Raw genomic sequence first — 13230 nt, forward strand, 5'->3', positions numbered from 1 at the left:
TGACATATACCTTTTGTCAAGTATTAGGACCGACAGAACTCATAAATGGTTGCAAGTATAGATCGTGACAAGGGACCAGTGGTTGGGAGAATATGAATTAAATACTGTATGGATTGGAAAGACTCACAAATGTATTTTAAGGCTTAACCTCATTTTGGGCGGGAACCCATTTTGGTAAATGGTAATTTCCTAAAGCAGATCTACAAGCTCATAGCGCGCCACCGAGTGGCGTGCTACGAGCTTGTAGGTCTGCTATTTTTGAAAAATCGAAGAACGACTGACACAGAAACATGGCTTTTTCAGAAAACTGTCAGGATGTAGAAGACATTTTTAGAATCTGATCTCAGGTCAAAACATTAGAAGAATAACGAATATTGGGAGATATGATCGGACAGGGGAAAGTCTGACATTATATATAAAGATCTATGTACAAAGTAAGACATTATGACCTAGGATTACCTCTTGGTCACTGTTTTCACATTTCTAATAAAAAGAGGATATAGATATAGATATAGATATTGTCAGTGAGCTATTGTTTTGACCTCTGCAATGTTTGTTCTTGGCCGATCCTAATACCACCCATGGTAGTTCTACTCTTTTTTGGTTTAGGTTTAGGTTTATTTATTTAGCACATAAGTATCAAAAATAGACAATACATATCAAAGAACAAAAATACAATGCAAGGAAAGGAAGAAGCCAGCTGGCTTATTTGGAATCCTTTCCTGTATGGAAGAGGTCATTGATTAAGCAGATTAAAAGTGCACTTGCACTTGGATCATTGTAGCATGAAATGAAATGATTACTATATTTACCCAGGGTATCTGGGCTAAGCTCAATAACTTGTTTCCAGCCAGGCCCTGCTCATAGAACATTTCATCGTAGTGGTTCAATGCCTTGTTCAAGGGCACTTCAGCGGTGGTAATTTTAACGTGTCGGACCGCTGATTTGAACTGGCGACCTTCCGGTATCAAGACCGCTCCGCAATCCGTTCGGCCGTAGCATGCCACGTGCCAACAACATGCTGGTGTCGTCTTTGCCTAAATGGTAAATAATGTCATTTTTTGAAAACATGACCGTGAAACATGTTGTTGTGTTTCAGGGCAGCAACTTCCGCAGGGAGTACGTCGCCACCCAGGGCCCTCTGCCAGGGACCAAGGATGACTTCTGGAAGATGGTGTGGGAGCAGAACGTGCACAACATCGTCATGGTGACCCAGTGTGTGGAGAAAGGCAGGGTGGGTATTATATAAAGATACTGTTTAGGAGCTCTTTTATTGGATATGATCCCTTAAAGGACCACTTCACCACTTTTCAACATCTCTTCCAATAATTGGTTCTAACTAATGTTCATGATAAAATACCACCATTTTTTCCTACTCAGTCTGTGTCTCATAGGAAGGCTGTGGGCAGTTCAGAAACCCGTCCACCAGTGACATCATCGATGGTGAATCCAAGCTAATAGAAACGGCAGGCTTTCTTTTCCTGAAAAGTTGCAATGCAAAAGTTGAAGCCATCGTTCTCACAATAATACAAATCTAAATATATTTAAAACAAATCTTGTTTAAAAAAATCTGCCTAAAAAAATCTGCCTAATGATGATGTCACTGGTGGACGGGTGTCCGAACTGCCCAAAGCCCTCCTATGAGACACAGACTGAGTAGGAAAAAATGGTGGTGTTTTATCATGAACATTAGTGAGGACCAATTATATGAAGAGATGTTGAAAAGTGGTGAAGTGGTCCTGACAGTTTTCTTGAAAAACCCATGTTTCTATGTCAGTGGTTCTCAAACACTTTCATGTCAAGGACCCCCAGAAATATATGTAATTGGCCACCGACCCCCATCTGAAAATATGTTGTTTCAGGGACCACCTCCCAGAAGCAAAGATTTGAGTTAAAAACGTTCGCTCTGAAAGAATATATAAAGGTTTGCGCCCCATTTTCACGATTTTTCAAAAATAGCAGACCTACAAGCTCGTAGCGCGCCACTCGGTGGCGCGCTATGAGCTTGTAGATCTGCTATTTTTCAATAGCTAAAGTATGACCCGCCCAGAATGGGTTAAGTAAAACAATTGAGTACTTTTTTTGGAGTACTTTGAGTACTGACCTTTTTTGCCTAACGTTGTGCATACCTGTACATGTTGTGTGTTTCAGGTGAAGTGTGACCACTACTGGCCGTTTGACCAGGACCCTCTGTACTACGGAGACCTGATCGTCCAGATGCTGTCCGAGTCTGTCCTGCCAGAGTGGACCATCAGAGAGTTCAAGATCTGCAGCGTAAGTATACTCTAGTCTAGTCTACACCACGGCTTCTCAACCTGGGGGGTCGCCAAATAATTTTTTGGGGTCCCCAGATTATTAGAAAAATAAAATCTTTTTTTCTCTACTTTTTGCAATTGAATGGCTGGAAAATGGAAATTAAGAGTTGATAGTACAACTCTTAATTTCTTAAGTGCATAAACGTTCCTTAATTATATCTGGTTTCAGTATTTATTTATGATGTATTTTCTCTATTCCCATTTTGGGGCGGGAACCCCTTTTCGTGTTTTAACTAAGCATTATTTTATACTTTGGCTATTGAAAAATAGCAGATCTATAAGCTCGTAGCGCGCCACTGAGTGGCGCGCTACGAGCTTGTAGGTCTGCTATTTTTGAAAAATCGTAAAAATGCTGCACAAATCTTTGAATATATATTCTTTCAGAGCGGACGTTTTTTTTTTATTTCGACGTCCGGCCTAAATGGGTTAAGGTTATCGTAGCGGTCAATTTGTATCGGTGGTTGTGAGGGGGGCGGGGCGGGGTGGGGCGGGGGGTCGCGAGACATTTGAGCCACGGACCACCATTTGATGAGATTTAAGCCTCACCCAAAACTAAAAGAATATTTTGTTCTCGTTGATCAAGAGTTAAAGGGTCCATTTGGTGACCAAGGCCTCACTCAGACCTTTAAAACATTGATGCATGCTTGTTGTATGAATGTTGTGAGTGTCATGGCCGCCCCAATGCATTTCCAATGGAAGTCACATGGTTTGTAGTCCACATTTTGGACTACAAGCTGTTGTATGGCTTTCGGCTGTGTTTCGACCGCGCCCCTCCCCCTCATACAACACAAATGTTGTGTCAAACCATGTGACTCCCATTAGAAATGCATTGGGGCAAGCTGTGTCACACCCTTTGTATACAACAAGCATACAGCAATCTGTTGCGACCGTGTGAGTGAGGCCCAGCTCTCCAGCATTTAGCTGCATGGGGACCACCTGGAAACCGCCTCAAGGACCACTGGTGGTCCCCGGACCACAGGTTGAAGAACCACCGCTCTCTAGACTCAAAACTAGGTCACGTTATTACTTGTAGCATCTGTTCGCAGTGTTTGTTTTAATTTGCTTGAGAAACAAGGTGGGTGGGGTTAAACCGCAGCACATTAAATGAAACAATGCAGCGGGTGAAACGACGTGAACGGAGTCACAGGGGAATGTTTGAAAGCCACGCCATGCCAAGTCTGCGTGTGCAGAATGTCCTCCGTGACACCCTCACGCTATCTGACTTGTCCTGATTGTTATAATAAACCCCACCCATATGATCTGAGACTTCAACCATGGCACAAAAGAAAAAAAAGCATAATTGCCATTTGCAAATGCCGGTTAATGCATGTCTGTCTACTTGAGTACATACCATTATGTGCCCTATAAGAATAGCAGCAGCCTATTACTGTGATACATCACATTTAACCCATTTTGACCTGAGATCAGATTCTAAAAAATTTCTTCTACATCCTGACAGTTTTCTGAAAAAGCTATGTTTCTATGTCAGTCGTTCTTCGATTTTTCAAAAATAGCAGACCTACAAGCTCGTAGCGCGCCACTCGGTGGCGCGCTATGAGCTTGTAGGTCTGCTATTTTTCAATAGCTAAAGCATAACATAATGCTAACACCAAAAGGGGTTCCCGCCCCAAAATGGGTTTTAAACTTAACTAATTCTTACGATATTTAGTCGACTAAAACTAGACTAACACTAAAACATTCCAGGTGACTAAAATGTGACTAAATTGAAAACTATTCAAGAGATTACGATTTAATAAACAAAACAATTTGCTCAACCACTGTTCTATTAGGAAGAACAGCTGAGCTACTCCAGGGTGGTGCGCCAGTTCCACTACACGGTGTGGCCCGACCACGGCGTACCGGAGACCACCCAGTCCCTGGTCCAGTTTGTCCGCACCGTCAGAGACTATATCAACAGAACCCCCGGTTCCGGGCCCTCCGTCGTCCACTGCAGGTAGGGTAACAAGAATGCTCTTTGAGGTGTCATAGCCTGCAGTGCCAGAGTGATTGCGAACGTAGTGATTGCGAACGCAGTGAGCACTAACTATAGAAGATGGCCTAAACTGGCTGTCTGTCTGTCTGTGTCACGCTGTAACACCACCGGCCCGCCACCAGAGGGCGCAGCTGTATCACACACAAAACACACACACACACAAATTAACTTAAAAAAAAAACTTAACTTAAAAAAAAACTTAAAAAGAAAAAACTTACAAAAAAGAACTTAAAGAAAACTTAAAAATAAAAACACACACATGCACGCACACATACACACACTAAAAAATAACTTAAAAAAAAAAACGTAACTTAAAAAAACGTAACTTAAAAAAGAGAACTTAAAAAAACCCTTAAAAAGTACGTAATTTATTCTAATTGTTATTGCAATTTACGAGCTGTGTTCGCTTCCCGCGTTCGCGCGTCTTACTTGTGCTCAAATTAGCAATCGCAATTTTCTGTGAAGTGGTATAGAGTTTCTTCACGATGCTGCAAGCTTGAGTTCATCACTCTTGTAGCCAGATCTCTGCCTACCAATAAGTCTGGTGACATCTGAGTTCTATGTAGGGGGTAAAACATGGCGCGAACGGCAGCTAACACACGTCCCAATACGAAGGACTGACATCTGGCAACAGCCTACATTACCCACAACCCCCTATGAGCCTCAGTGTGCACCATACAAGCCTCCTCGCCTTCACAGAATCACAAGGCCCCGCCCCGAAATTCTGGAAAGAAAACCTCCCCAATTTAGTCATTATTATCAATGTCAAGTTGTGCTATGCTGTGTCAACTGTCAAGTGGGTGCAGTACTAAGTTCCGACCAGTCATTGGTCCGACAGCGACAACCTACCTCAAACCCTAATCCTAACCATATCCGCAAGCACGCCAACCTTAACCCATTTTGGGCGGGAACCCCATTTGGTGTTTTAAACATTATGTTATAATTATGCTATTGAAAAATAGCAGATCTACAAGCTCATAGCGCGCCACCGAGTGGCGCGCTATGAGCTTGTAGGTCTGCTATTTTTGAAAAATCGTGAAAATGTGGCACAAATCTTTGAATATATTCTTTCAGAGTGAACGTTTTTAACTCAAATCTCTGCTTCTGAGGGGTTCCTGGAACAACCCCCATATTTTCAGATGGGGGGGTCGGTGGCCAATTACATATAATTTTTGGGGTCCTTGACATGAAATATTGAGCACCACTGATACAGAAACATGTGGTATTTCAGAAAACTTTTAAAATTTCGACGTCAGGCCTAAATAGGTTAACGCATGTTCCCCAACCTTAATCCGGTAGCCAACCTTAACGCATGTTCGTTCGCCAACCTTAAATCCGGTCGTTTTTCCACATGTCAGACTATTGACATGTCAGGAAAAGCGTACGCACCCCCCTGTCAAGTGACAAGTTGAACTATGACTTTACCTTTACTCTCTCACACTGCACTGATTGGTGGTCTATTGACGAGGCCTCACCGCTCACATTCACTCTGTATGCTGATGTGTATAATCTCTTTTAGGGATTAACTTCAACGCTATTGATATTTATAATAGTCAAAGGTCATTTTGTCATTCACTGCCAGCGTTTTTTCCTCTTTCTCCTTTGTAAAAAAGTGTTTGCATTTGTTGATGGCATCCATTAATGTGTTATTTATTTCTTATGCTATGTTGACACAATGGAAACAAGTCCCCGGGACTTTTTTGTTATCTTTTCCTGGCCAAACGTCTTACTGTACCACGTGCTGTTTACATTTGCGACTAATGTAAGTGTTCAATGAATCAATGAATTAATTAAAAAGAAAATGCAGAACACGTTGTAGTGAAACCCTGTTTCAGTGTTGATTTTGTCGACTACAACTATTACCTTTTTTCACTGGAGAAAACGGAATAAAAACAAAATAAAAACTAAGCTATGATGAGATGACTAAAACCAAGACTAAATATATTGACAATTTCGTCAAATATTAAAACTATAGGGAGGGATTAGTGGACAAGAGATCCAGTAGAACTAAAAGACAAGTCATTGTATATGCTTGGTTGCATGCTGAAAATAGCAGATCTACAAGCTCACGTAAGCTTGTAGATCTGCTATTTTCAGCAATTGTACAATCAGCCATTATGACGCCATCAAGGCTCGCCAAAATGCATTTTAGATCATAAATGCTGAAATCGTATGCTATTTAGTCGACTAAAACTAGACTACAACACTAAAACATTTCAGGTGTCTAAAATGTGACTAAAAAGTAAAATGTTTTATAAAAAAAAAAGTTTTATTCCAAAGACTATGACTAAACTAAAATCTAAAATGTGCTGCCAAAATCTGCCCTGTCTGTCTGTCTGTCTTGTCTGTCCTCCCTGGCTCCGTCTCCAGTGCTGGAGTGGGACGCACAGGGACCTTCATAGTCTTGGACAGGGTGCTGCAGCAGCTGGACACCAAGGACACCGTGGACCTCTACGGGGCCATCTTTGACCTGCGCCTCCACCGCTCACACATGGTGCAGACAGAGGTTAGTTGTAGTAAGAGAAATCTATCAAAATCTGGGAACTAAATCGTTACCAAGAAATGTCTTCATCAATGTGTTTCTAAAGGTGTCTAATAACATGTACTAAAAGTTTGAAATTCAACTCCCGTGGGAAATTGAGTTATTAGCATAATATGTGACCATACCCATAACATCCTATATAAGGCAAAAAAGTCAAAATTTCATCATTCTTTAAGTAGCATGTGACATATGAAACTAGGGGGTTTTCATGATTCTGAATCCATTCCAAGCATTAGTTTTGCACAAAAAACACTCCTTGGGAGGAAAACAGCCTCACAAACGTGATGAGGTCAGCACATTTGGTCAAGTGGATATGGCCTAATTTAGCTCAAGGAGTGTTTTTTGTGCAAAACTAATGCTTGGAATGGATTCAGAATCATGAAAACCCCCTAGTTTCATATGTCACATGCTACTTAAAGAATGATGAAATTTGGAATTTTTTTTGCCTTATATAGGATGTTAAGGGTATGGTCACATATTATGCTAATAACTCAATTTCCCACAGGAGTTGAATTTCAAACTTTTAGTATATGTTATTAGACACCTTTAGAAACACATTGGTGAAGAAATGTCTTGGTAACGATTTAGTTCCCAGATTGGTCAAATACCTGATAAAATGCCCTTACTATTGGTTTATCAAGACTATATCTTAAAACGCCAGACAGGGACGTGCAGAGACCCCCCCACCCCCTCGCACAATCAGTAGCACAAAGTGATATACCTGCCAGACAAGACAGTAGGATACAAAGGCTGAAAGGCATGCATTGCATTCCAATGGGTGATTGAGGGTCACGCTCTACCGCAACGGCCAATCAGCTGTCCACTAATAGTTCTCAGGTCTGGTTTTTGTCCTCTTTTTTTTGAGTGGTGCAACCACTCCCAAGGAACAGCAATGTCTGTGACTCGTGTTAACCTATGTGTGTGACTCATGTGTGACAAGAGAGAGAGAGAGAGAGAGAGAGAGAGAGAGAGAGAGAGAGAGAGAGAGAGAGAGAGAGATAGTGTTGCACTGTTGCCTGCTAATGAGAGAGAGAGAGAGAGAGAGAGAGAGAGAGAGAGATAGTGTTGCACTGTTGCCTGCTAATGAGAGAGAGAGAGAGCGAGAGAGAGAGAGAGAGAGAGAGAGAGGGGGGGGGGGGGGGGGGTGTAAGGGGGGGAGTTGCACCACTCCGTTCACACAGGTGTGATTTTTTTCTCAGTGTATGGATTTTTGGCCAGGCAGAAATTGATTTGGACAGGCGGCCGCCTGCCCTCGCCTTACTGTAGATACGCCACTGGCAGAGAGTGTTAGAGGTGGCAGTACAGGGGCTGAAATCCCGTAAGAGGGCACTTTTGGACAAAAATAGAGCAGAACAGCTATTTTCGGGGCACAAACCCAGCACTCTTTAGCTAGTGGAGATGCGCTGTGTACGACATGGATTTCGAAACAAATTTGTTCAACGCTAAATACTGTGTTCAAGTTCAGGAGACTTCGGGGGAAAAAAAGCAATTACCCTGAATGCTGCCTTTCGGCATGGCATGGAAAGGAGTGTGGCAACAGTGGCATTTGCATTTCTTTCACCACAGAAAATGCTGCATGCATGGTCTGGAGAGGGCAGTTGTTTTACAGACGGGTAAAAGGGCAGGGGCTGAAGCCCCGTTTGATGTCTATGTGTGCACGTCAGGCCTGGAATTTCATCCTTTTAGGGGCAAGGCCACTTGGCCTTTAGTGTGGTCAACTTTTTAAGGGCACAAGGCCAAGTGCCAGGGCATGAAGGCCATCAATTAAAAAATGATTTTCCGATGAACATTGGTTCAGAACAGTGCTTCTTAAATAAATAATCACAGCTTTAAATAACAAAATATAAGTAGCTACTGTTGTAAAATATTGTAAACATGTTTTGGGGACCCAGTCCAGAGATGAAAATCATAATGAAATGGCCTAGGACCCTGTCAGGCTGTCACCCTAGGCTAATTAATATAAATTTAATTTGGGGGTCCTTGAAATTTAAATGGCTGAGGATCATTGGGTTAAACTGTGAGTTAATTCACATAAAATACAATGACAGCCTACATAACTTTTGAATAAGGGCTTGGTTTAGAAAAGCCTATATTTTGTGCTAAACTAATATATTGAATAACATGGCATTGTAGAGAGGTTAGTGACAGATAAGATAATTTCTCCATTGTGGGGCTGCACCGCTGCAGGACTGAGGACTCTGCAGTAAGTCAACACAAAGTGAAAGTGCAGCTTCAAATCAGTTTTTTGTTCTTACCTGGAGACAGTGTGTGCTGTGCACAGGGGAACAATTGTTTAATTATATCCATGGTGTCTTTCTGTCGCTATCCATAATGCGACGCAAAAGTACATTTATGTTTGTTTTGGTGGGCTAGATAGATTCGGTAGATCTCCTCCTTGTATGGACAGCCACGCTGTTTCGCATTAGACAAAAGGAAATCAGCTGGACCATGTCCGACCAACGTTAATACATGTGACGTAGGACCGCCACACTGTCGCAACTGTAGGAAACATTGTTTTGTTTTGAGTGATAGTTGCAGTTTGACCGGACAGCTAGATTAGCTACACTAGTAGGCAGCGTGTGGGCTAAATGCCCTCTGTTTACTCTGTCAGTGCGTGTATGTGTGGCGAGGAGGCGTGCGGGTGTGTGTGTGTGTGTGTGTGTGTGTATGCGCGCGTCATGACGACCAGCGGCAGCGGGGGTAGTTATTAAGGCAAAGTACCGCAAAATAATCAAACCACTTTGCAAATGGCAACACAACTACAACACAGATTTGTTCTGCGCGGGACGTGAGGGGAACATTGGTTACCGTAATGACTGGAAAATTGCGATAAACGGTAAAATGAACTTCTGTGGGCGCCGGTCGGGGCACCACGGCCACTGTGGCCGTATGGGCATATACTTTTTCGAGGGGCACACGGCCAAAGAGAGGGGCAACGACGGCCATGGCCGCCGTGGCCGCCGTGAAATTCCTGCCCTGGTGCACGTCACTGACGCCAGAGGCAGTCTGTTTAGAATCTCTAGAAGAGGCGGTAGGAATTGTGCAAACATCTGCCGGATTTCCGGGGAAAAAAACTATTTTCGACCAATCACGAGTTAGTGTTCATGTGAATTTTTACACAATTCCAAAAGAGTCATTCTGTGTACATGAGGTGCAGGGAAATTCTCTCTGGATCAGCAGCTAGTTAGTATTGTACTACAGACTATTTTGTTTTCCAGAATTACTTGTTTACACGACAGCACTGCAACTACTGTATCTCCCATTTACTATACTTATATTGATTGATTGATTGATTGATTGTTGTTATTGCACAGTATGTAGAATGGGTACATTTCAAACGAAAGCACAAGTCAATACAAAAACTGTTAGATAAGTAATTTAACTGGGAGTGTAACTAAATGGACCCGCGCTCATTCTATTTTGTGGTCTGGAAACACCTTTAGGCTACTGGGAAAGTGTGTGCATCACAGTGCATGTGTTCACGATAAATACATTTTTTTCATAACGTTGTGGCTGCTAATGCCACCGTCCGAGGCAGACTGGGACTCAAAAAACCCTGTTGTATTTGTCTTTTTTTAATGGGTAAAATAGCGCATTTTTTTCCTTAACGGTTAATTAACCGTCAAGACCTTAACGGTAACCCGTTAATAAAATGTCTCCATTTGGCCACCCCTAACTGTTAGTATGTCTAACCAACGTATGCAGACTATGCACCCCATCAGAAATGAGGACAGAACATCTGCGTTCTGATCAACACCATGGACAGCGCCGTAGCTTTAGAGATAATAGAGGGTATGCGCATGCTTAAAGTGAATGGCACATCGAGTGGCAAAGCGAGTGGCAAAGCAACAGGCAAAGTGAGTTTAACATTGTTTAACGTTGTTTAATGCAATCAGATAGGACTTTTCTGTTTGGATGTATGGGCTGTCAAGGCCAGAAAGTAGTTTTTTGCCACTCGGTAGGCATTCCTGCATAACTTCCGGGTTTGATGATGATGTCACGCGCATACTCTCTATAGCAAGTTTTGTTGGCCCGTAAACCAAGGAGGTTTAGAGAAGGAAATGGCATGGTCACGTGACTGGCTGTGCCGCGCCATGACACTTTCATGGGAGCCAAATCTCGCACCGGAAATTACATGAATACAAAGCAGTGAATGGAGGAAGCTGGGCCAGCTCATAACAAACATTATTTATGAACCATTGAGACCTGTGTCGTATAATCGGTTCAGGAACGTAAAAGAAGACATACCACAGTTTGTTTTCTAATCACTTGCTCTTCGATGTGCATAGAGGGCACAGTACATCATTTTATTTGAGGATCTAAACAGCAGCAGTCTCGGAGGTCTCGCAAGATTTGGCTGCCAGACAGGAAACGGCGGGCAGTCTCACGATAGTTGGCACGTTCAGAAACACAGCAGACAATAATGCATTATATGTCTTCTGTTATTTTCCAGAAGCGATTACTTTACAAAAGGTCTCGGTTATTCAGAAATAGTGTTTGTTCATGAGCTGGTCACTGGGCTCCAATGCATTCCACCAAACCTCTGGGTGTAGTTTGGCTCCCATGGTGCCAAACTACACTGCCGCCTGGAATTGCATGATAGCGAAAATCGGTGACCTTACCTCCATCCCATCTACCTTGCCGTAAACAAGGAAGTGAATGGCTGCTGTCCGGGAGCTCTGAGCAAGGCGTTGCCTAGCAACGGCCGCTGTCCAAAAACTGGATTTCAGCGATCGTGTTTTATATCATTAGAAAGGACCTAAAGACGTCTCCAGACGTCTTGGGCCTTCTACGGGTGTAATTATAAAGACGTGTGGGGACGTCCTGGGCAAACCCCTTTTGGTGTTTTAACTAAGCGTTATGTTATACTTTAGCTATTGAAAAATAGCAGATCTACAAGCTCATAGCGCGCCACCGAGTGGCGCGCTACGAGCTTGTAGGTCTGCTATTTTTTTTAAATCGTGAAAATGCGGCACAAATCTTTGAATATATATTCTTTTCAGAGTGAACGTTTTTTGTTTTAGTTCGACGTCAGGTCTAAATGGGTTTTAATGTCCTTCCCAGTGCCAGTACGCGTATCTACACCAGTGCGTGCGAGACGTGCTGCGAGCCAGGAAGCTGCGAAACGAACAGGAGAATCTCTTTTGCCCCATTTATGAGAATGTGAACCCGGACGCCCAAAGAGGTATGCATCTTCTTTCATTCATAATGTTATTATATCATATCATTGCAAAGATATTGTTAAATAAATTAGTCTATAACTCATTATTTCTTGACTCAAATAGTTCTAACTATTCAAGTTAGATAACGGAGTATCGGTAATAATTAATCTTCCCTCCTTTTTTTTGGGGCCCACAGATATGGTGTACACCAGACGTTAAAGATTGTATTGACTACTGAGGGAGAGAAAAGAAAATACTGGAATTACTTTGTACTTTAATTTTTGTATTAAGCACTACAGGGAGACATGGCAATTTTATTTTTATACTATTTTAGATTTTTCTTTCCTCCTTTCTTTGCCAGATATTATACGTTTTATAAGTATATAACTAGGCTATTAAATTATATCAGTGTGTTAATTTCACAAGAATTGTATATATTTAATGTGTGTGTGTGTTTGTATATATGCCGCTTGAATATTTTATAATGGCCACTTTTGGATATTGTAGTTTTGTTGTGGATTATAAATGACGATGTTTGCACATTACTTATTGCTGTGTCAAATCACAGACGAAAACCTACTATATACATATATGTGTGTACACCAAACCTGCTTTCTTCAAAGCCTATTCTCATTTGACTCCCATCGCATGATATGTCACTTGCCGGGGGATGAGAACTGATCTTATCGACAACAAGCGACACATTGTACTAGTACAGAGTAATACTGTAAATTAGGCTTACATCAGAAACAGAAACACTTTATTGCCAAGTATGAGGTTCATAAAAGTTCATAAATTTGCTTTGGCACAAATGAGACCAAAAGGGGTCCCCGCCTGGTGTTTTAAGCATTAGGTATATGCTTTAGCTGTTGGAAAATAGCAGATCTACAAGCTCATAGCGCGCCACCGAGTGGCGCGCTACGAGCTTGTAGGTCTGCTATTTTTGAAAAATCGTGAAAATGTGGCGCAAATTTGGAATATATATTCTTTCAGAGCTTTTGTAGTATCATCCTCAGGTCGAAATGGGTTAACAACCCAACCTTAAATGAGTAAACGCGCGACCACCAGCAATGTTAAACGGACATACAACAGGTCTCGCAGCCGAAAACATGCAGACTTGTGTAGTAGACTACACGTCTTTAGACCACGGTATGGAATTATGAGGTTATTTCAACCAAATTCACTTCTGTAACAGTAAACATTTCTTTTTTTGTTGTA

At 42.1% G+C, this 13230-nt stretch overlaps 1 protein-coding gene across 3 annotated transcripts in view; it reads left to right on the plus strand.

Moving 5' to 3' along the window:
• The window catches only part of ptprbl (protein tyrosine phosphatase receptor type B, like), a 66751-nt gene extending 53815 nt beyond the window's left edge, over positions 1-12936 (plus strand). For 2 of the 3 annotated variants that reach the window (XM_079500447.1, XM_079500446.1), the window contains exons 28-33: positions 1100-1234; positions 2152-2274; positions 4106-4269; positions 6679-6814; positions 11915-12035; positions 12209-12935. In XM_079500447.1, coding sequence (XP_079356573.1) covers positions 1100-1234; positions 2152-2274; positions 4106-4269; positions 6679-6814; positions 11915-12035; positions 12209-12231 — 702 coding nt within the window. In that variant the 3' untranslated portion in view covers positions 12232-12935. Of the gene's footprint in view, positions 1-1099; positions 1235-2151; positions 2275-4105; positions 4270-6678; positions 6815-11914; positions 12036-12208 lie in introns of all 3 variants that reach the window. The other variant, XM_079500445.1, reaches the window with a different exon arrangement.
• The last annotated feature ends 294 nt before the right edge of the window (positions 12937-13230 follow it).

The sequence above is a fragment of the Electrona antarctica genome (genome assembly GCF_951216825.1).
Source record: "Electrona antarctica genome assembly, chromosome: 5".
NCBI classification, from domain to species: domain Eukaryota; kingdom Metazoa; phylum Chordata; class Actinopteri; order Myctophiformes; family Myctophidae; genus Electrona; species Electrona antarctica.